The sequence below is a fragment of the Salmo trutta genome, chromosome 30, assembly GCF_901001165.1.
Source record: "Salmo trutta chromosome 30, fSalTru1.1, whole genome shotgun sequence".
NCBI classification, from domain to species: domain Eukaryota; kingdom Metazoa; phylum Chordata; class Actinopteri; order Salmoniformes; family Salmonidae; genus Salmo; species Salmo trutta.
The window spans coordinates 14,836,851-14,861,754 of NC_042986.1; the positions used below are offsets into that span (position 1 = coordinate 14,836,851).

General features: G+C 44.3%; 1 protein-coding gene across 1 annotated transcript; it reads right to left on the minus strand.

The window, feature by feature from the left end:
* Positions 1–201: 201 nt before the first annotated feature.
* Positions 202–24,167, minus strand: LOC115168068 (synaptophysin). Its single transcript, XM_029722953.1, has 7 exons — positions 24,048–24,167; positions 22,489–22,554; positions 5,376–5,500; positions 3,362–3,560; positions 2,968–3,159; positions 2,517–2,849; positions 202–2,319 (listed from the first exon to the last, which is right to left on the minus strand). The coding sequence occupies exons 1-6, from the start codon at positions 24,063–24,065 to the stop codon at positions 2,547–2,549; spliced, it is 903 nt and encodes a 300-aa protein (XP_029578813.1). The 5' UTR covers positions 24,066–24,167; the 3' UTR covers positions 202–2,319; positions 2,517–2,546.
* Positions 24,168–24,904: the final 737 nt, after the last annotated feature.

The following is a 24,904-nucleotide window of genomic DNA, read 5'->3' on the forward strand; positions in this document are numbered from 1 at the left end:
TATATATAGTTCATTTTTTAATCCCAGCCGCGTCCCCACAGGAGGCGTTTTGCCTTTTGGTAGGCTGTCATTGTCGAAAGGAATTTGTTCTTAACTGACTTGCCTAGTTAAATAAAGGTTATATAAAAATGAATAAAAAATAAACATAGTACAGCATAAACAATACATATGATCGCTAAGATTAGAGACATAGACAAGACATTTAACCTTCAACAGAATAATTTCAAGTTTATTTGATTTTGTTTCACATGGATTCCATAGAATAAGAATAGAATGGATATATTGTCATAGTCATTATCATAAATACTAATAAGAATACATCATACACAATAAACACAGCACTATCCAAAGGCGTAAAGAGTATCACAAGACATCATTCACCACTAACAACAGAGTATATGTACTTCATTGAGCATATTTATAAGAACTACAGAGAGAGAGAAAAAGAGAGAGCGAGGGAAAGAGAGAGATAGAAAGTCAGGTGTCTCTACACAGCCTGATAAAAAAAAAAATTATACAAAAATGAATTAATCCAAAACTGCATAAAGGAATAATATGAATGAAAAACAATATCAGTTTCCATTGTGATGATAACTATGGAAGCAAAATCTATCGCTCAATACACACCTGTCCTGTCACCATTTGGCAAAACAGTTTTTCTTCTACCCAAACAGAGGATTGGCAGTACAGCGGGTAAGCCAACCTGATTATTGTAGCACATGTACTCTGTGTGATTTGTGTGAAATATATCGGAGCTGCTCTGTGCTGTCACCTTATGATGAGCCAAACATACATCATATTACGTAATATGCTCTAACAGGGTTAGGGTTAGGGTTAGGGGGAAAGGCCACTTGCCTTTCCCCCTTCACTTTTGTTCCAGGCTGCTTTTAGTCCAAGAGTCAGACATGCAAAACCTCCTTTGTTTTGAGAGTAAACGGGTGTTGTGGGGGTGGGGGATGCAGGATTTATGTTTTTACATGGAAATAAGATATTGTTCAGAACACCTCAGTTGGCTATATTAATATGTTAAAAGTACTGTAGCTATTTCCTATGGCTTGTGTATGGTCTTGAAAACGGCGCAAATTGTGCCATACTGATTTAGTTCTGTGTAAATATTTGCATGCATTATGATCAGACGAGCATTAGAAATGGTGATTAAACATGATGACTAACTCTGTCTGATGACTCATCCCAAGACTTCATAAAAATAGGAATGGTTCTGGACCAAATTTTTCAGATGCCGATTTCTAAACTACATTTACAATCCAAAGAAATAAAAAAACGATGCCCCTCGACATCAGTTGGCTTCCCTGATTCACAACCTAAACTCATCTCTAAATAAGAGTGTTGATAGAACACTACGTACAGCAGTTTTTAGCAACAGCATAATATTAGCAAAATACCAAGTGCTACCATGCTAACTACTTTTTCATTATCCTAGATGCATTTCTGACTTTTTACATTTCAGCTTTTAAGAGATTCTCTGGAACAAACATAGCTTAATCATTGCTTGAGTAATATTTCGATGGAAAAACATAAATGGCAATGAACACAAGTTGTAATGAACGTAACCTATGTTAAACACATAAATCACTGCTAACAACTCTCCACTGCTGTCACAATCACAAACTCGCTCAGTAATGTTGAACAAATAAAAAAGCACAATGAGAAAATAGAAAAGAGGTAACTCTATTCTGAAAATGGATAAACAAAAACATCAAAATGAGAAATAAAAACGAATATGGAGAAATAAAATAAACACACAACATAAATATTAGAGCACTATGAGGGTTGAACTATGTGACCTAAACAGAACTGAAGTAAATACAATTGAATAACTCTGTGCTCTACATTTGTTGTATAACAACTAATATGGAGTGCACAATTATTCAACTGTGTACATATATGAATATATTAATTTGTTGATATTTACACAGCACAGACAAATACATTCTCCCAAGTTAAATACTACTACCATTATTGTCCATTTAAATGTTATTCCCTTATAAGATTGATCTTAGTGGGTTTTTTTTAATATTGTATTCAAGTTTTTCCTCACATGATCAAATGGAAAACCCCCTGTTGTCTTCTACAGTTAAATACATCAACAGAAGAAACAGCATGTTACTGTAAGGACCCATTTCCCCCTCACCAAAATAACCCAAACGGACACGGTGTTGCTAAATTCCCCTCCCAAAACCTCACCTTCTTCCATCCCTCCCTCCTCTTGTCAACTCATAGATGCACAAACAGACAAACAGAGGAGTATGGAATTGTGGATGGTGGTCAGGCACCACACACCTAAATCACAGGGTGGCCCTGGAGAGAGCGAGAGAGAGCGAGAGAGAGAGAGAGAGAGAGCGAGAGAGAGAGAGAGAGAGAAATAAATTACAACTAATGTATACATAAAGCCACATAGTCTGTATTCCCTTAGGAAGAGTAACATTAATACAGTATTTCTCAGTCGTTTACCTCGGTATTCTCAGTGTTGCTCCAACATATGTACTGACACTCACCAGCTTCCAGATGCTGTAGGGTGGACCAGCTCACATCTGATTGGCGAAGGAGGTGGGCTGCTGTTCGTATCCCCCCTGCTGATAGTCTCCTCCTCCCTCGGTGTAGCCGCCCTGGCCATAGTCAGGCTGGTAGCCTCCCTGGGTGCCGGCATAGGCGTCCCCCTGCTGTGCATAGCCCTCTTGCCCATAGCCTTCCTGGCCAAAGGACTCTGGAGCAGGCGCCTTCTCCTGGGAAGGTGCATACGTGCCTCCGAAGGCTGCCATCCAGCCGGTCTCTTTGAACACAAACCACAGGTTTCCTCCCCACAGGATCAGGTTCAGGAAGCCAAACGCCTGGGGGATGAATTGAAAAAAGAAGAAGAAGAAGTCAATATGTTGTAGTACAGGTTTTTTCTGTCATATCCTCAGCAGTCAACACTTTTACTAAATACACCATTCCTGAAAAACTTACCACAGATGTGTTGAGACCAGAGACGACAGGGTCGTGGACTTCACGGCAGCGGTTCTCCGGTTCGTCGCATGCCTCGATCAGTAAGAGGACCTTGTCTGGGTCGGTGGCTGCCTTCACATCCGACAAACCTTTAGCCCAGGCAGAAGAAGCCACCAGCCAGAAGAAGGTGAACACAGACGTCACAACGAAGTCCTGAGGAGCATCAAGTTATAAATCATTAGCAACATACATCATCATCAATCTCAAATCCTCAACAGAAACGTAATCAATCTCATCATTGTCATCAGCATTAACATCATTATCATTACTAGGATATTAATAATAGTAGCAGAGGTAGTGGAATATGGTATGGAAGATGCCTACTAGATACAAGAAGATCGAAAGACAAACTCACAATCTGGGCTCCCTTGCAGCCTTGACGGTATTTCTCCAGAATGAAAACGTACACAGAAAGGGCTGCCATGGAGTAGAGGAAGGAGAAGACCCCGACGGTGACAAAGAACTCAGCTGAGGAGGAGTAGTCTCCTATCAGGAACAGACGCTCAGGGCTTTCCCCCTTACAGGTTGGGGCATCGAAGTACACCTGATGTAGCCTGGTAAGGACAAGGGACCGAGAAAGACAGAGAAGATGGGAATCAGAGAGAGAGAGAGAGAGAGAGAGAGAGAGAGAGAGACGAAGAGAGACGTCATATTGGGTTAATATATACTGCTCAAAAAAATAAAGGAAACACTTAAACAACACATCCTAGATCTGAATGAAAGAAATAATCTTATTAAATACTTTTTTCTTTACATAGTTGAATGTGCTGACAACAAAATCACACAAAAATAATCAATGGAAATCGAATTTATCAACCCATGGAGGTCTGGATTTGGAGTCACACTCAAACTTAAAGTGGAAAACCACACTACAGGCTGATCCAACTTTGATGTAATGTCCTTAAAACAAGTCAAAATGAGGCTCAGTAGTGTGTGTGGCCTCCACGTGCCTGTATGACCTCCCTACAATGCCTGGGCATGCTCCTGATGAGGTGGCGGATGGTCTCCTGAGGGATCTCCTCCCAGACCTGGACTAAAGCATCCGCCAACTCCTAGACAGTCTGTTGTGCAACGTGGCGTTGGTGGATGGAGCGAGACATGATGTCCCAGATGTGCTCAATTGGATTCAGGTCTGGGGAACGGGCGTGCCAGTCCATAGCATCAATGCCTTCTTCTTGCAGGAACTGCTGACACACTCCAGCCACATGAGGTCTAGCATTGTCTTGCATTAGGAGGAACCCAGGGCCAACCGCACAAGCATATGGTCTCAGAAAGGGTCTGAGGATCTCATCTCGATACCTAATGGAAGTCAGGCTACCTCTGGCGAGCACATGGAGGGCTGTGCGGCCCCCCAAAGAAATGCCACCTCACACCATGACTGACCCACCGCCAAACCGGTCATGCTGGAGGATGTTGCAGGCAGCAGAACGTTCTCCACGGCGTCTCCAGACTCTGTCACGTCTGTCACATGTGCTCAGTGTGAACCTGCTTTCATCTGTGAAGAGCACAGGGCGCCAGTGGCGAATTTGCCAATCTTGGTGTTCTCTGGAAAATGCCAAACGTCCTGCACGGTGTTGGGCTGTAAGCACAAACCCCACCTGTGGACGTCGGGCCCTCATACCACCCTCATGGAGTCTGTTTCTGACCGTTTGAGCAGACACATGCACATTTGTGGCCTGCTGGAGGTCATTTTGCAGGGTTCTGGCAGTGCTTCTCCTGCTCCTCCTTGCACAAAGGCGGAGGTAGCGGTCCTGCTGCTGGGTTGTTGCCCTCCTACGGCCTCCTCCACGTCTCCTGATGTACTGGCCTGTCTCCTGGTAGCACCTCCATGCTCTGGACACTACGCTGACAGACACAGCAAACCTTCTTGCCACAGCTCGCATTGATGTGCCATCCTGGATGAGCTGCACTACCTGAGCCACTTGTGTGGGTTGTAGACTCCGTCTCATGCTACCACTGAGTGAAAGCACCGCAAGCATTCAAAAGTGACCAAAACATCAGCCAGGAAGCATAGGAACTGAGAAGTGGTCTGTGGTCCCCACCTGCAGAACCACTCCTTTATTGGGGGTGTCTTGCTAATTGCCTATAATTTCCACCTGTTGTCTATTCCATTTGCACAACTGCATGTGAAATTTATTGTCAATCAGTGTTGCTTCCTAAGTGGACAGTTTGATTTCACAGAAGTGTGATTGACTTGGAGTTACATTGTGTTGTTTAAGTGTTCCCTTTATTTTTTTGAGCAGTGTAGTTTAATATAGATTAATATTCCATCCGTGACGTTTGCAGCCCAGTGGTACTGTAAAAATGACAGACAAACCATATTTGTGCGTGTTCAGGGGGCTACGTGTGACTGATTTAGGCATACTGACCTGAATGGATACTCAAACTCCACCTCAATGCTCAGGTCACTCTCTGACCGGTTTTTACACTCCACACTCATCTTGAACATGCCAGAGTAGCTGCCGCATGTCGAGAAAGCAAAGATAGCAAAGATCTGAAAGATACAGAGGGGGGAAGAGAAGATGACAAGAGTTAGAGACAGGACGTCGAAGTAAAAGGGAAGTGAAAGAGAAGGGGCCGAACAATTTACAGTAGTAGTGAGATCAAAGGAATGGGAAAGAATAGGGTTGTAAGAATGAGACATGTTGGGAGAAGCAAAATACATGTATTAAATTGCACTAATACTGGAATGATTCTTTGGAGATTGAGTTTGGTCTGAAATAGGTGTTGATGAAAGGAAAGTCCATGCAGTATAATGGCAACCCCCGCTAAAGGTCTACTGTTACTGAAGAAGCTGACACTGAGGTTTCACCACCTGCTGTGTCTTCTGCACTCCAATGTTCCACCAATCACAGCAGGCTGTCGACAAAGGCACCCAGAGTGCAAATCAATGTAGCTATATCGCCAGGTTACAGAGCTACACCTGTTGCCATGGTTACTCCGACACCTAAAGTTGTGCACTTGAGGTATTAAGAAAATACATGTTTGGTTGATATGGATGTACTATCTTTTGTACCAAATAAGTTATGATCTACTCTATGTATCAGGCTACATTACTACAGTACTAAAGTAATGTAACCCAGCGCTTGTGCAAGTGAACGCTTATCTACTCTCTTACAAACACGAGCGTGCACATAGACACACTCTCACACATAGGAGATTAGAAAGCCAGCTATTTTTACCACACCCTCCCTTCCCTGCAGGCCAGATCCGATTGGATGGAAAATACGGCTATTAATCTGACGGAGGTGCTCCTCCATCTGTCACTAAAGGACGCTGCACAGGGCTACTGTACACACACACTCACACACAGTCATGGACGCATGTGTGCGCAGCTGCAAAAATACACACACACGGACAAATGCACATATCTGTATACCAACCTGCTCTCATACTCTGGAATACATTGCTGTAAATACTCAGAATATATTTCAACATGGCTTCATCGAGCCTTCGAATACACACAGATTCATCCACACTCCTCTATTGATGAAAAACTGTACAGATGGTTCACATAACTTATTTCCTTGTCTCATTTTTATCTACAGCACTAACACAGTCACACCTCCTCCACTTCCTCTCCTTATCAACAGGTTTTAATAATGATTGTAGAGGACTGTGAGGGGAGACGATGCTACGTTTTGTATGAGGAAAATGCAGATCTAGCACCAGGATACTTAGCTCTCCCACATCCTTCAACATAGTTACTCTAAATTTACAACGTTTGCCAAATGATCCTCTTGTAAGATTGTAGTCTAGCATACACAGTAACATAGATGATCATCATTTTCCTTGATCTGCAACAAACAAGAACTTCTTGGCCTGGTTAATTAAGATGCTTTGTCTGTTCACACTGATTTACTGGTTGCAACAAGCATTACCACACTGTTATTGCTGTTATTATTGCCGGTGCAGCGCAAAAATTCAACCAATATGTTATGTGTTTAATGTAACTACTTGTAAAGCCTTTATAAATCCTTTATACCATACACCTTAATGTTAAGTGTTACCAATTTGACTATGGTTTCACTAACAAGAGGTTGAGGTTAAAAAAAGGGCAAAGGAATGAATGGAAAGATGTTAAAGAAAGAGAGACGGAGAGGCAGGCTGCACACAGTGTCAGATACTATGGTAACGCTATTGGCAACATAGAGCATAGAGGGTGGAGTGGGCACAGGGAGGTTTCCACTGACATGTTGCAGTGCGCTCACATAAATTCACTACCACTATTCAAACATGCACAAACACACGCACACATGCATAAAACAAATACGAGTATGTCACACATGCAGCAAACCAAAATATATGGAAATGTCTACTCTACTCAAAATGAAAGAAAATTGTGATAAATAAAAAAGTATACCAGTTTCATTTAAGGACCAAAATATGTACAGCTGTGCCATATAGATTGCAAAAAAGTTGGGTAGAGATTTTCAATGTACCGATTCCATGGCATATGGTTTTATGAACTGATACACACAACGACACTGTATTCAAAACGTAAGAGTTTTTACATTTAAATGATTATACAAAATTCTTGCAACCAATATAATGTTATATATATGGGGGATACAACCATCCCAGCTCTGCAGATTTTGCTATGAAGAGACAGACTCATTAGATCATTTGTTTTGGTGCTGTCCAAATGCAGCTTGTTTTTGGTTGCAGGTTCAGGAATGGATGAAGAAATGCAACATAACTCTGAAATTAGCACTGCTGGGTGATTTGAAAAGTAATAGTCAATCGATCAATATTATAATAACACTTTCAGCAAAAATGTTTATCTTTAATTTACAATCTGTAGAAACTATGAAAAAAGAAAGGTTCAGAACTGGGCCTCCCGAGTGGCGCAGCGGTCTAAGGCACTGCTTAGCAGTGTTGCGGCGTCACTACAGCCTGGGGTTCGATCCGGGTTAGTTGTCCGGGTTAGGAGAGGCTTTGGCCGGGGGGATGAACAGTGTTTCCTCATACACATTGGTGCAGCTTCCGGGTTAAGTGAGTGGGTGTTAAGAAGCGTGATTTGGCAAGTCATGTATCGCAGGACGCATGACTCGACCTTGGCCTCTCCCTAGTCCTTTGGGGAGTTGCAAAGATAAGACAAGATCGTAATTGTCACGTCCTGACCAGTAAAGGTTCTGTTTGTTATTGTAGTTTGGTCAGGGGGTGTTTGTTTAGGGTGTTTCGGGGTTGTTTGGGTTATGTTCTATGTTTGTGTATTTCTATGTTATTTCTAGTTGGTCTATTTGGTGTTTATTGGGTTGACCTTCAATTGGAGGCAGCTGCTTCTCGTTGCCTCTGATTGAAGGTCCTATTTATAGGGGTGTTTGTTCTATGGGGGTTTGTGGGTAGTTGTTTCCTGGTTTAGTGTTTGTTGCACCTGACGGGACTGTTTGGACTCGTTTATTTTTGTATGCGTGTTTATTTTGTTTTTCCTTCTTCAAATAAAAAAGAAGATGAGTATACATTTTCCCGCTGCGTTTTGGTCCACTCCTTACGACAATCGTGACAGAACTACCCACCACAAACGGACCAAGCAGCGGAGGAAGGAGCAGCAGGAGGAATATAAGGATTCATGGACATGGGAGGAGATCCTGGACAGGGCAGGACCTTGGCACCAGGCTGGGGAGTACCAGCGCCCTAAGGAGGAGCTGGAGGCAGCCAAGGCGGAAAGGCGCCATTACGAGGTGTTATACACGCCGATTGGCAAGTGCGAGAGGCAGCCCCAAGAAATGTTTTGGGGGGGCACACGGGGAGAGTGGCTAGGTCAGGTAATAGACCTAAGCCAACTCCCCGTGCTTATTATGGGGAGCAACGGATCATGAGAGCACCGGTGTATGCGGAAGTGCGCACGATCTCGCCCATGCGCACGCACGGTCCGGTGCGAGCGATCCCAGCCCCTCGCAAGTGCCGTGCTAGAGTGGGCATCCAGCCGGGTAGGAGTATGCCTGCACAGCACATCTGGCCACCAATGCGCCTCCTAGGCCCAGGCTACCCTACGCCTGCTCTACGCACGGCAGCCATCAGGCCTCTGCACAGCCCAGTTCGCCCTGTGCCAGCACTCCGCTCGTGCAGGGCTACTGTTACCATCCAGCCAGGATGGGTTGTGCAGGCGGTGCGCTCCAGACCGCCGGTGCCTACTAATGACCTAGTGTATCCAGTTCCCGCTCCTCGCACTAGCCTTGAGGTGCGTGTTTCCAGTCTGGCGCCTCCAAAGCCAGCACCACGCACCAGGCCTCCAGTGCGTCAGCCCAGTCCAGTACGTCCTGTTCCCGCTCCTCGCACTAGCCTTGGGGTGCATGTCTCCAGTCTGGTACCTCCAGTACCAGCCCCACGCACCAGGCCTCCAGTGCGTCAGCCCAGTCCAGTTCGTCCTGCTCCTGCTCCTCGCACTAGCCCTGTGGTGCGTGTCCCTCGTCTGGCGCCTCCTAAGCCAGTCCCATGCATCAGGCCTTCAGTGCGCAGTCCCCGTCCAGAGCTTCCGATGACAGTTCCCCATCCAGAGCTTCCGACGACAGTTTCCCGTCCAGAGCTTCCGGTGACAGTTCCCCGTCCAGAGCTTCCGGTGACCGTTCCCCGTCCAGAGCTTCCGGTGACAGTTCCCCGTCCAGAGCTTCCGGTGACAGTTCCCCGTCCAGAGCTCCCGGTGACAGTTCCCCGTCCAGAGCTTCTGGCGACAGTTCCCCGTCCAGAGCTTCTGGCGACAGTGCCCCGTCCGGAGCTTCCGGCGTCAGTGCCCCGTCTAGAGATGGCCCACAGTTCGGAGCCTGCAGAGACGGCCCACAGTCCGAAGCATGCAGAGACGGCCCACAGTCCGGAGCCTGCAGAGACGGCCCACAGTCCGGAGCCAGCAGAGACGGCCCACAGTCCGGAGCCAGCAGGGACGGCCCACAGTCCGGAGCCAGCAGAGACGGCCCACAGTCCGGAGCCAGCAGAGACGGCCCACAGTCCGGAGCCAGCAGAGACGGCCCACAGTCCGGAGCCAGCAGAGATGGCCCACAGTCCGGAGCCAGCAGAGAAGGCCCACAGTCCGGAGCCAGCAGAGACGGCCCACAGTCCGGAGCCAGCAGAGACGGCCCACAGTCCGGAGCCAGCAGAGACGGCCCTCCAGTCCGGAGCTCCCAGAGACGGCCCTCCAGTCCGGAGCTCCCAGAGACGGCCCTCCAGTCCGGAGCTCCCAGAGACGGCCCTCCAGACCGGAGCTCCCAGAGACGGCCCTCCAGTCCGGAGCTCCCAATGACGGCCCTCCAGTCCGGAGCTCCCAGAGACGGCCCTCCAGTCCGGAGCTCCCAGAGACGGCCCTCCAGTCCGGAGCTCCCAGAGACGGCCCTCCAGTCCGGAGCTCCCAGAGACGGCCCTCCAGTCCGGAGCTCCCAGAGACGGCCCTCCAGTCCGGAGCTCCCAGAGACGGCCCTCCAGTCCGGAGCTCCCAGATTCGGCCCTCCAGTCCGGAGCTCCCAGAGTCGGCCCTCCAGTCCGGAGCTCCCAGAGTCGGCCCTCCAGTCCGGAGCTCCCAGCGACGCACATCAGCCCGAGGTCTCCAGCGACGCGCATCAGCCCGAGGTCTCCAGCGACGCGCATCAGCCCGAGGTCTCCAGCGACACACATCAGCCTGAGGTCTCCAGCGATGCGCCTTAGTCCAGAGACTTCGGGAGGGGTAAATGATAATAAGCAGTTAGCGGGGGTGGACAGGTTAGGTTGGGGAGTAAGGCCGGAGCCTGAGCCACCTCCGTAGTAGGAGGTTGGGGAGGGGGGGTGTAGCACAAGAACCGTCGGTGACGGTGGCCACCCTCTCCTCCCTTTAGTTAGGGGATTATTTTTGTGTTGGGGTTTATTTTTTATTTGATTTTTGTGTTTAATGTGCATCCGGGGTCTGCACCTTTGGGGGGGGTACTGTCACGTCCTGACCAGTAAAGTGGCTGTTTGTTATTGTAGTTTGGTCAGGGCGTGGCAGGGGGTGTTTGTTTAGGGTGTTTCGGGGTTGTTTGGGTTATGTTCTATGTTTGTGTATTTCTATGTTATTTCTAGTTGGTCTATTTGGTGTTTATTGGGTTGACCTTCAATTGGAGGCAGCTGCTTCTCGTTGCCTCTGATTGAAGGTCCTATTTATAGGGGTGTTTGTTCTATGGGGGTTTGTGGGTAGTTATTTCCTGGTTTAGTGTTTGTTGCACCTGACGGGACTGTTTGGACTCGTTTATTTTTGTATACGTGTTTATTTTGTTTTTCCTTCTTCAAATAAAAAAGAAGATGACTATACATATTCCCACTGTGTTTTGGTCCACTCCTTACGACAATCGTGACAGTAATTGGATATCACGAAATTGGGGAGAAAAAGGGGGTAAATTTTTTTATAAAAATAGAAAGGTTCAACATAACAGCACAGTTGAAATATATTTAGCAAATAGAAATCAAAACTGGATGATGTTCAGAGAAAGATGGGAGGGGATGAGTGGAGCTGAAGGGTGGGACTAAAAATAACAAGATAACTAACGTAAAGTATACTGCGTCCGTAAAATGTATATACTGTACGTTCAGAACTTTTGTGAAACAACACAGTTAAACATACAGTTGAAGTCGGAAGTTGACATACACCTTAGCCAAATACATTTAAACTCAGTTTTTCACAATTCCTGACATTTAATCCTCGTAAAAATGCCCCGTCTTAGGCCAGTTAAGATCACCACTTTATTTTAAGAATGTGAAATGTCAGAATAATAGTAGAGAGAATGATTTATTTCAGCTTTTATTTCTTTCACCACATTCCCAGTGGGTCAGAAGTTTACATACACTCAATTAGTATTTGGTAGCATTGCCTTTAAATTGTTTAACTCGGGTCAAACGTTTTGGGTAGCCTTCCACAAGCTTCCCACAATAAGTTGGGTGAATTTTGGCCCATTCCTCCTGACAGAGCTGGTGCAACTGAGTCCGGTTTGTGGCCTCCTTGCTCGCACATGTTTTTTCAGTTCTGCCCACAAATTTTCTATAGGATTGAGGTCAGGCTTTGTGATGGCCACTCCAATACCTTGACTTTGTTGTCCTTAAGCCATTTTGCCACAACTTTGGAAGTACGCTTGGGGTCAATCAAAACTGGATGGTCTTCAGAGATAGATGGGAGGGGTTGAGGGTAGTTGTAGGATGGGACTTAAAACAAACAAAAGATAACTATTGTAAAATATACTGTGTCCGTAAAATGTATACAGTATGTATAAGCTGGAAGTAGAAGCCTAAGAATTGTTGTCCATTAGTTTACTCCAATTAGGAGAGGGGTGGTAGGGTTAGAGGAAAATAATAAAGGGAAATATATTTTAAAGAAATGTATACAGTACCAGTCAAAATGTTGGACACACCTATAGTACTCATTTAAGGGTTTTTCTTTATTTTTACTGTTTTCTACATTGTAGAAAAATAGTGAAGACATCATAGCTATGAAATAACACATGGAATTATTTAGTAACCAAAAAAGTGTTAAACAAATCAAAATATATTTTATATTTGAGATTCTTCAAAGTAGCCACCCTTTATCTTGATGACAGCTTTGCACACTCTTGGCATTCTCTCAACCAACTTCATGAGGTAGTCACGTTGAATACATTTAAATTAACAGGTGTGCCTTGTTAAAAGTTCATTTGTCTAATTTCTTTCCTTCTCAATGTGTTTGAGCCAATCAGTTACGTTGTGACAAGGTAGGGGTGATATACAGTAGATAGCCCTATTTGGTAAAAGACCAAGTCCATATTATGGCAAGAACAGCTCAAATAAGCAAAGAGAAATGACAGTCTATCATTACTTTAAGACATGAAGGTCAGTCAATCCGGAAAATGTCAAAACTTTCTTCAAGTGCATTCGCAGAAACCATCAAGCACTATGATTAAACTGGCTCTCATGATGACCACCACAGGAAAGGAAGACCCAGAGTTAACTCTGCTGCAGAGGGTAAGTTCATTAGAGTTACCAACCTCAGAAATTGCAGGCCAAAATAAATGTTTCACAGAGTTCAAGTAACAGACATCCCAACATCAACTGTTCAGAGGAAATTGTGTGAATGCACAGAAGAAAAAAAAAATAATGTATGAAATGTATGCATTCACTACTGTAAGTCGCTCTGGATAAGAGCGTCTGCTAAAATGACAAAAAAAAAATGAATCAGACCTTCATGGTCAAATTGCTGCAAAGAAACCACTACTAAAGCACACCAATAAGAAGGAGAGACTTGATTGGGCTAAGAAACACGAGCAATGGACATTAGACCGGTGGAAATCTGTCCTTTGGTCTGATGAGTCCAAATTTTAGATTTTGGGTTCCAACTACCGTGTCTTTGTGAGACACAGAGTAGGTGAACGGATGATCTCCGCATGTGTGGTTCCCACCGTGAAGCCTGGAGGAGGAGGTGTGATGGTGTGAGGGTGCTTTGCTGGGGACACTGTCTGTGATTTATTTAGAATTCAAGACACACTTAACCAGCATGGCTACCACAGCATTCTGCAGCGATACGCCATCCCATCTGGTTTGCACTTCGTGGGACTATCATTTGTTTTTCAACAGGACAATGACCCAACACACCTACAGGCTGTGTAAGCTCTATTTGACCAAGAAAGAGCGTGCTGGAGTGCTGCATCAGTTGACATGGCCTCCACAACCACCCGACCTCAACTCAATTGAGATGGTTTGGGATGAGTTGGACCACAGAGTGAAGAAAAAGCAGCCAACAAGTGCTCAGCATATGTGGGAACTCCTTCAAGACTGTTGGAAAAGCATTTCAGGTGAAGCTGGTTGAGAGAATGTCAAGAGTGTGCAAAGCTGTCATCAATGCAAAGGGTGGCTGCTTTGAAGAATCCAAAATCTAAAATAAAATCTAAAATATTTTGATTTGTTTAACACTTTTTTGGTTACTAAATGATTCCATATGTTATTTCATAGTTTTGATGTCTTCACTAGTATTCTACAATGTAGAAAATAGTGAAAATAAAGAAAAACCCTTGAATGAGTAGGTGTGTCCAAACTTTTGACTGGTACTGTCACGCCCTGATCTGTTTCACTTGTCCTTGTGCTTGTCTCCACCCCCTCCAGGTGTCGTTCATCATCCCCAGTGTATTTATCCCTGTGTTTTCTGTCACTCTGTGCCAGTTCGTCTTGTTTGCCAAATCAACCAGCATTTGTCTCCTAGCTCCTATTTTTCCCAGTCTCTGTTTTTCCAAGTCCTCTTGGTTTGGGCCCTTGCCTGTCCTGACAGAGAATCCGCCTGCCTGACCATTCTTCCTGCCCTGACCTCGAGCCTGCCTAACGCCTTGTACTGTTTGGACTCAGACCTGGTTACTGAACCCCTGCCTGTCCTGACCTCGAGACTGTCTAACGCCCTGTACTGTTTGGACTCTGATCTGGTTTATGAACTCTCGCCTGTACCCGACCTGCCTTTTGCCTACCCCTTATGTTATAATAAATATCGGAACTCAACCATCTGCCTCCTGTGTCTGCATATGGGTCTCGCCTTGTGCCCTTATAGGTACTGTATATATGGGGGATTGGAAGTTATGCAGACAATTATATTGATGGAAGCCACAATCTATCTGCAATATTAAAACTGACAATATTAAAGCTGATAATATCCCACTATGCCCTCCGACAAACCATCAAACAGGCAAAGCGTCAATACAGGACTAAGATCGAATCGTACTACACCGGCTCTAACACTTGTCGGATGTGGCAGGGCTTGCAAACCATTACAGACTACAAAGTGAAGCACAGCAGAGAGCTGCCCAGTGACACAAGCCTATCAGATGAGCTAAACTACTTCTATGCTCGCTTCGAGGCAAATAACACTGAAACATGCAGGAGAGCACCAGCAGTTCCGGAAGACTGTGATCACGCTGTCCGCAGCAGATGTGAGTAAGACCTTTAAAAAGGTCAACATTCACAAGGCCGCAGGGCCAAATGGATGACCAGGATGTGTACTGCGAGCATGCGCTGACCAACTGGCAAGTATCTTCACTGGCATTTTCAACCTCTCCCTGTCCGAGTCTGTAATACCAACATGTTTCAAGCAGACCACCATAGTCCATGTGCCCAAGTACACTAAGGTAACCTGCCTAAATGACTACCGACCCATAGCACTCACGTCTGTAGCCATGAAGTGCTTTGAAAGGTTGGTCATGGCTCACATCAACACCATTATCCCAGAAACCCTAGACCCACTCCAATTTGCTTACCGCCCTAACAGATCCACAGATGATGCAATCTCTATTGCACTGCCCTTTCCCACCTGGACAAAAGGAACACCTATGTGAGAATGCTATTCATTGACTACGGCTCAGCATTCAACACCATAGTGCCCTCAAAGCTCATTAATAAGCTAAGGTCCCTGGGACTGAACACCTCCCTCTGCAACTGGATCCTGGACTTCCTGACGGGCCGTCCCCAGGTGGTAAGGGTAGGTAACAACACATATGCCACGCTGATCCTCAACAGAGGGTCCCCTCAGGGGTGCGTACTCAGTCCCCTCCTGTAATTTGTAAGTCGCTCTGGATAAGAGTGTCTCCTAAATGACGTAAATGTAAATGTACTCCCTATTCACTTATGACTGCACAGCCAGGCCCAACTCCAACACCATCATTAAGTTTGCCAATGACACAACAGTGGTAGGCCTGATCACCGACAATGACGGGACTGCCTACAGGGAGGAGGTGAGAGAGCTGGCTGTGTGCTGCCAGGACAACCTCTCCCTCAACATGATCAAGACAAAGGAGATGATTGTGGACTATAGGAAAAAGATGACCGAGCACGCCCCCATTCTCATCAATGGGGCTCTAGAGGAGCAGGTTGATGTCACGTGACAGGGGTTTTTTCTAGTTTAGTTTTTCTATGTTGTTATGTTCTAGTTTTGTATTTCTATGTTGTGGTTTGTTTGGGATGATCTCCAATTAGAGGCAGCTGGTCCTCGTTGTCTCTAATTGGAGATCATACTTAACTTGTTATGGATAGGGGGCAGTATTTTCACGGCCGGATAAAAAACGTACCCGATTTAATCTGATTATTACTCCTGCCCAGAAATGAGAATATGCATATAATTATTAGCTTTGGATAGAAAACACTCCAAAGTTTCTAAAACTGTTTGAATGGTGTCTGTGAGTATAACAGAACTCATTTGGCAGGCCAAAACCTGAGAAGATTCCAAACAGGAAGCACCCTCTCTGACTATTTCTTGGCCTTCTTGATCATCTCTATACAAAACAGGAGATCTCTGCTGTAACGTGACATTTTCTAACGCTCCCATAGGCTCTCAGAAGGCACCAGAACGGGGAATGATGACTTTGCAAGCCATGGCTGAAAAACAGTAGTGCATTTGGATAGTGGTCGATCTGAGAACAATGAGACTGGGGGTGCGTGCACGAGAAGACTCCATGTTTTTATTTTTTCGTCTTTGAACGAAAACAGGGTTTCCCGGTCGGAATATTATCGCTTTTTTACGAGAAAAATCGCATAAAAATTGATTTTAAACAGCGTTTGACATGCTTCGAAGTACGGTAATGGAATATTTTGCATTTTTTTGTCACGAAACGCGCCGGGCGCATCACCCTTCTTTACCCTTCGGATAGTGTCTTGAACGCACGAACAAAACGCCGCTATTTGGATATAACTATGGATTATTTGGAACCAAACCAACATTTGTTATTGAAGTAGAAGTCCTGGGAGTGCATTCTGACGAAGAACAGCAAAGGTAATCCAATTTTTCTTATAGTAAATCGGAGTTTGGTGAGTACCAAACTTGGTGGGTGTCAAAATAGCTAGCCATGATGGCCAGGCTATCTACTCAGAATATTGCAAAATGTGCTTTCACCGAAAAGCTATTTTAAAATCGGACATAGCGATTGCATAAAGGAGTTCTGTATCTATAATTCTTAAAATAATTGTTATGTTTTTTGTGAACGTTTATCGTGAGTAATTTAGTAAATTCACCGGAAGGGTTCGGTGGGAATGCTAGTTCTGAACGTCACATGCTAATGTAAAAAGCTGGTTTTTGATATAAATATGAACTTGATTGAACAAAACATGCATGTATTGTATAACATAATGTCCTAGGAGTGTCATCTGATGAAGATCATCAAAGGTTAGTGCTGCATTTAGCTGTGGTTTTGTTTTTTGTGACATTATATGCTAGCTTGAAAAATGGGTGTCTGATTATTTCTGGCTGGGTACTCTGCTGACATAATCTAATGTTTTTCTTTCGCTGTAAAGCCTTTTTGAAATCGGACAGTGTGGTTAGATAAGTCTTGTCTTTAAAATGGTGTAAAATAGTCATATGTTTGAAAAATTGAAGTTTTGGGATTTTTGAGGAATTTGTCATTCGCGCCACGCCTATCATTGGATATTGGAGTAGGTGTTCCGCTAGCGGAACGTCTAAATGTAAGAGGTAGGTGTTTTTCCCACCTGGGTTTGTGGGAGATTGTCTTTGAGTTAGTGTATGTTTCACCTCTGCGTCACGGTTTGTTGTTTTGTTATTCAGTTTATTTATATGTATTGCATAGTTTCACAGTTTAATAAAAATGTGGAACGATAATCATGCTGCACTTTGGTCCGCTCCTTCCTACGACAGCCGTGACAGTTGAAAGATTCAAGTTCCTTGGTGTCCACATCACCAACAAACTAACATGGTCCAAGCACACCAAGACAGTCGTGAAGAGGGCACGACAAAACCTATTCTCCCTCAGGAGACTGAAAAGATTTGGCATGGGTCCTCAGATCCTCAAAAGGTTCTTCAGCTGCACCATCGAGAGCATCCTGACTGGTTGCATCACTGCCTGGTATGGCAACTGCCCGGCCTCCAACTGCAAGGCACTACAGAGGGTAGTGCGTACGGCCCAGTACATCACTGGGGCAAAGCTTCCTGCCATCCAGGGCCTCTATACCAGGCGGTGTCAGAGGAAGGCCCTAAAAATTGTCAAAGACTCCAGTCACCCTAATCATAGATTGTTCTCTCTGCTACCGCACGGCAAGCAATACCAGAGCGCCAAGTCTAGGTCCAAGAGGCTTCTAAACAGCTTCTACCCCCAAGCCACAAGACTCCTGGACATCTAATCAAATGGCTGCCCAGACTATTTGCATTGCCCCCCCCCCCCCCCTTATACACTACTACTCTTGCTACTCTCTGTTGTTATCATCTATGCATAGTCACTTCAATAACTCTACCTACATGAATATATTACCTCAATTACCTCGACTAACCGGTGCCCCCGCACATTGACTCTCTACCGGTACCCCCCCTGTCTATAGTCTCGCTATTGTTATTTTACTGCTGCTCTTTAATTACTTGTTACGTTTATTTCTTAATCTTATTTGTATTTTTTTTATTTTTTTATTTAAATGCATTGTTGGTTAAGGGCTTGTAAGTAAGCATTTAATTGTAAGATCTACACCTGTTGTATTCGGCGCATGTGACTAATAAAATTTGATTTGATTTGACCCCCCCCAAAAAAACACACGAGTACACACACTCTCTGAGTTAAAATCAGCAACGTTTATAAATACCTGCTCATCAGATTTTATAGCTGAGTCAGACAAGACTGAAACCACAGATATTCCTAAATAAACGTGGGTAAATGGATAACTGACGTCAATACATTGATTGATACATGAGTATAAATGGACGTTGTAGGACCACAAGTCTAGCCATCAACATGTAAGTACTGTATGTATGCTCTCAAGCTTATTTCTGCTGCAGAGTTTGGCAGGAACCCAAAGTGTGATGGAACTAACAGCTTCAACCAATCACACCTCCTCTAAGCAAGGGGCAGTGGAGTGGGCAGAAAGCCCTGGCAATAAGTCTGCAAAGCTTTAACATATAAACTCCTCACACTATACACTCCTACAATCAGCAGCTTTGATGAGCAACACCTGTAATAGAATACTCAAATCAAGTCACATTATATTTCTCACATCCGCCTAATATAACAGGTGTAGACCTTACAGTGAAATGCTTACTGACAAGCCCTTAACCAACAGTGCAGAGCGAGAAAATATTTTCTAAATAAACCAAAGTAAAAAAAAAAATAACACAATAAAATAACAATAACGAAGCTATATACGGGGGTACCAATACCAAATCAATGTTCAGGGATTCAGGTTAGTCTAAGTAATTGAGGTCATATGTACATATAGGTAGGGGTAAAGTGACTGTACATAGATAATAAACAGTGAGTAGCAGCAGTGTCAAAAAAGGGAGTAAATGCAAATAGTCCAGGTAGCCATTTGATGAACTGTTCATCTGTACTGGCTAGAGTGTTACAGATCTGAGGGATACATTATTATCAATTCAATGGATAGTTCAACTGAAGTCCAGCTCTGTCAATGTATTGACCACACAGTATGAAAACTGTTCTTACAGTACATGATGCACTGAGTGAATCACTAAAGCAAATATGTAAATTGAGCAGTTAACTGTAAATCCCAGGTTAAGACACAATGACCCTATTTCACAAGCATAACCTGGGGCAGGGTGTTGTTATGGTAGACACAGTGGTTAACCACTCTCTATACAGCTTTAAGTTTGTTTGGGGAGATTTCGATGTGTCTCCCATCATCCATCAAAACTAGGCTTCGTCAGCACACAGCTCCCAAGAGAGAGTACAACAGCAATGAGTCATACACACGCACACACACTAATACACTCATACACATACACTCTCTCCCATACACACACTCGCTGTCTCCATCTCTCTCTCTCTCTCACACACACACACACACACACACACACACACACACACACACACACACACACACACACACACACACACACACACACACACACACACACACACACATATACATACATACATACATACATACATACATACATACATACATACATACATACATACATACATACATACATACATACATACATACATACATACATACATACATACATACATACATACATACACACATAGCATAGGCATGTTTCATCATTGATTCCTTCTCAAAAAAACACAAAACAGGGTTGAGGATCCTAAAGCACAAACATATATTTTCCGTACTACACATTAGAAGAATCTAGGCAATAGTGACAGTCCATTTATCTCGCTGTACTACAGAGGGCAACACCCTAGGACTTCTGCTTTCAGAAGATTAATAATTCAAACCAAAAACACCCATGTGACCTTCAAATCCCTAACACACGCAGAAAATCAGGAACAGCAAGGTGTGTGTGTACTGTACAGGTACTGTATTGCCATATGAATGAACTGACATGACGCATGATTATAGGTAGGCTAATCTGTCGTGGATAGACTACGTAATATATAGTATGGTAAGGTCACAGTAGTTCCGGTGCTTTGGTTTTCCGTCACTGGTTAGTTGGATTCGGTGACAGTGGTGCTGAAAGTGGGGGCGGGATTTCAAGCAATGATTTGAACCAGAACGTATTTGGAAGGTGTGGGGGGGGGGGGGGGGTTGGTTGGCTGAGAATTTCGGTTTAGGGGGTTGTGGAGACTTATCTTCTCTGGCGCAACTACACAAGATTTTAGTTCCGGGTTTCCGAGATTTTAGCTAGACCTATCGTCAATGAATGTAATGCAACCTAGGAGCTACATGTGACTTGTAAATGGGTAGAATGCTCTGGTCTTCTGCCTGTGTGCTGCTGCATCCATGGAGGTTTGTTAACCATGTGACCCAGAGAAGCAGCAATGTGATGTTCAAGCACTAGCAGTCCCCCGGGGAAGGACTACAGACAAAGTCATGCTGTCAGATTTGTCCTCTCAGTCTCTGCTGCCCTGTGTTATTCTGCCCTGCTGTGAATTAGAGTAGAACATTGTTTGGGTATCTTCTGCTGATAACCTGATGTTGCTTTGTGTATGTAGGTCTATGTGTCTTCTCATATATTCATCCTATTCTTTCAATCAACCAATTGTCATGGCGTTCTACCAAAGTGAGTCAAAATGGAACATGGAAGGAAGCGATGTCATTACTTTTACCTTCCTCAATGAGGACATACATTGTTCTGTTTAGCGACAGTGTGTGTGAGTAAGTGGTGAGTAATAGCTGTGTATCGTCAGCATGTGTGTGTGTGTTTGTGTGTGTGTGTGTGCTAGTTCTTATGCTGTAATTACAAATAGTTGAGAAAGAAGTGGTAAAGTGCTGGAGAGGTGTTCCTAATTACAAATTGCGTACATAGTACACAGTACATTCATATTTTGTCCAAATGATTACAGTAATTCCTGCGTTACATCATTATTCTGAGAAGGAGACTCGGTGAGATTCAATGAGACTCTTCTTTGTAGAATTGAGAGAGCCTATCTTCATAGAGGAATACATCTAGCCCTTGGCACAAAACACTTTGGCAGAGGGGTCACCCTGTGCCTACAAGGTTACTGAATAAAGAGAAAAAAGAGATCATGAATTGATGTGCATGCCAAGTACATTTTGTGATATCGGCCTGTGGAATGCTTTATCACAGATTCATCATCAATTGTCCATCAAAGATTGTCATGCTGCAGCACAATACAACAAATAGTCGCGATGTATAATATAGAGCATTGTGGTGATTTTGTAACATGAAGAATTGTAAAGGTAAACAGACTTGTAAAGGTAAGCAAATAGCACTTACAGCGGAGATTCAGATTCAGCACCATGGATAGCGGTCAATTAAAACCTGCGATTTGACATTTCAGAACCCCTGACAGTGGACAGTGCCTGTTTCAGGGGGATGCTGCAGCAATGTCAATGGCCAGGTTTAAGTTAGGTGTAGGCCTATACTTAATCTTTATGTGCCACTTCCAAAACATGAAATTGTATTTAAAAATAAAAGGTAACACTATGTGATTAGCCCTAGGAGTGAGCAACTACACAACTTGTAAAGAAGCAACTATAGTAACTACACCTAAATGCATGAAATATGGTCACTAGATAGATTACAGGTCAAACGGTTAAGGCGAGAACCATACGGTGGATCAGATAGGCTATACAACAAACTCCACAGGAGAGGAGACAGAAACAGTGGGCTGGATGATTTGAACAGAGATTTGGAACAGTTACCATGATCGAATTACAGTAACATGGTATAACTGAAACGACATCGAGCTTTCAAGAGTCCTGCTTGCCGGTGGTGACCGAGTAGCAGCAACGAGTGGGAGGATGGGCAGTGTCATCCGCCTTGCGCTGCCTGTGTGTCGTCACGAGCACAAAGCTTCACGTAGCTTTTTCTGACCTCTGCGTGACAGAAGGACACGTTCTGACACGGTACAGAGACACAACATGACTATAACAGGGCCTACCTACAGCATAATATATTGGCCTATCATTTATAGCTTTTAAGTGTATTGGTTGAAACCATCACAGTGAGATTTTATGCATGCAATAGTCCTACGTAATACTCTCCGTGGACTTCCATACCCACGCATGCGCGCAGAAAGGATACGTGCGCGCACTTTGACATCTCACACACTCACTCCCATCATAAACCAAATAATGAAACATTGTATGAAAACGGTAACTTACCCATTGTAGGATTTTCATAAATCCCAAAGGCTGTTTGATTATGGTGAACTGCCCGGTGGCCACCAACTATCAACACAGAAATCCACATTGTCTTCAGAATTTGTCGAAAAGCTTAGATTCTATACAAATTAAAACACTCGAATGAGTGCTCACAATCATAAGCCGTGCGCACAATCAAGCAACAGGACACAGGTTATCTGACAGACTCGAATAATCGTTTGGATGCTTGTAGTGTGTATGCCTACTGTCGCCTACATGAATTGTCAGCATATATGTTGTTACCCCACAGTTTGCACCTGTCAATTATTTTCAATGTATCTTTCGGGAGCGGTGATACGATAATCTTTCTCATGCTGTCATTTGTTCGCATGGTCATCACAAAAGGCTAGTACGCTACAGTAATTGTATTGTTTTACTTGGGGCGCGACAGGCCGGGTGACAAAGCACACATCGTTTAGGGGAGACGAGGGAGAGGGAAGGAGAGACAGAGCGAGAGAGGGAGGGAGGGAGGGAGGGAGAGATAGACTGCCAGTATTAGAATTAGGCAAAGCTGCTTATCACACACGTTTCTCTGTTCCCCAACGCTTGACTGACAAGCACTCTACTAGGAATTGAGACAGAACTAAAAGCTCAAGTCACCGGGGTGGGCCCTTAGTTTTTGCTATAATTTGTAAACCCTTGCCATGTGCGGGTGATTGCGCCCCATCAGTCGCAAATGAAGGCGGTGTGTCCGTCTGTGAGCCCCACGCTGAAGCCATAGCCTATCGATTCACCTCGCAATATTTTACTTTTAACCCCCGGTAGGTCTGCCGGCCCTAACAAATTGATAGGCCTATAATAAACCTTGCTACATTTAGAGACGCACCACGTCTTATATTGCGGTATTGACAAAATAGGGTCAGTCGCTATTCCTCTTGATTTTCACTCTCCTTTCCACCTCTGACATAGGCTCCCCTGCACACAACACATAAGCTTAATAGATAGACTACGAGACAAATAACCCCCTCACAGCACATTCAGTCAACGATTCTGTTAGTTAAATAGCAGTGGCTGTGTGCAGTGCAGAGCAATTATCTCTGCATATCCTACTACCAATAGATGTCAGCTCAAATAATAACATGGATGTGTTGGGCCTATTTGTCTGCGTGTTTTGAAATGCCGTTCAAAAAATAATCATTGCGCAGAGTATCGTGTCCAATTCTTTGGACTTTTGGACCATGGTCTATTTATGAGCCAACCGTTCCACTGCACCAGTCCACTGCTGGTGCAAAATTGGCTAAACCACATGCAATCTATCACGCCGGTATTGCGGTGTTTTGCGGTCAGTGCACGGCAATTCGTTCACATGAGACGACCACTAAAAGCACTGCATTTCAGACTAACGGTCCGCGGCTTTACAATTACAGCGCGCCCTGTTATAATGATGGTATATTGTTTCCCCCAAACCGCTACAGTGTCAAAGTGCGCATTCTGCAGGAGTGCCAAACGATGGCTCATCAGATATTTCAATTCAATGAAAACAATGTTTGATATTGCTGATTTTCATCCCAGAGCCCTACCTGGTTCACAACATCCATCTTGGCCGCCTGCTTGTAGATAAGAGGATCAGATGGGTGGAGGGAGGGAGGCGTTTCATCCTGAAGAGCCCACCGGGGGACGAGGGTAAAGAGATGGGAATAGCTGTAATACGTCACAAACTCGTCGGGGACATCTGGAGCGTAAAGACGTCAGAGAAGTCATTGGACATAGAGTAATGACGCGCTTGACAGCCTGGCCAATCATATGGCTGCATTATTCTAGGGGACTACAGAGATTGCCACAGGGATAACAGAGAGACTACACCAATGTGTGCGTGCTTACGTCTTTTACTACGTTGGTTAGGAGGTGGGCACTGGGCAGGTTTTACATTTCAACATCATATTGTAGAAGAGAATCGAGCTGCACTGCCAACAAGTCTAAGCTTCAGGGCTTCAGTTTGACGCGCATACATTTGTAAACCATACATTTGTAAACCATTTCACACGGTTTGATACTATTAAGCCTACTAACATTTTGTTTAATTGTCACATACACCAACATGACAGACAACGGATCTAAAGGTGCTTAATACATCTATGGAATTATATTATATCTGCTTATAACACAGTCTTTTTTTAATCACCTTTCAGGCTGCTCATGATGTGAGGAATCAAACAAGATCTCCAGTAGCCTAGTTTAAGTGGGTGCTGACCATGACCAGCCTTGTAAGTCTTTATTTATCTTCCTTTCTGAAAAACAATAACACCTGAAAATCATCCACTAAACCAAGTGTTGCCATGGTAATTAAAGAGGAGTTTCTAAATGTAGAATGGAGTGGGCCAAGGAAACACAGATGTTCTCCATCTGCCAATGCACTAATGAGTCATTATGTAATTCA

Excerpts from the sequence above, each read along its gene's own strand:
- LOC115168068 (XM_029722953.1), bottom strand. Across the intron at positions 3,561-5,375 it reads GAGTTTGAGTATCCATTCAG|GCTACATCAGGTGTACTTCG; the intron begins GTCAGTATGCCT and ends TGTCCTTACCAG. Across the intron at positions 3,160-3,361 it reads GCTGCAAGGGAGCCCAGATT|GACTTCGTTGTGACGTCTGT; the intron begins GTGAGTTTGTCT and ends GATGCTCCTCAG.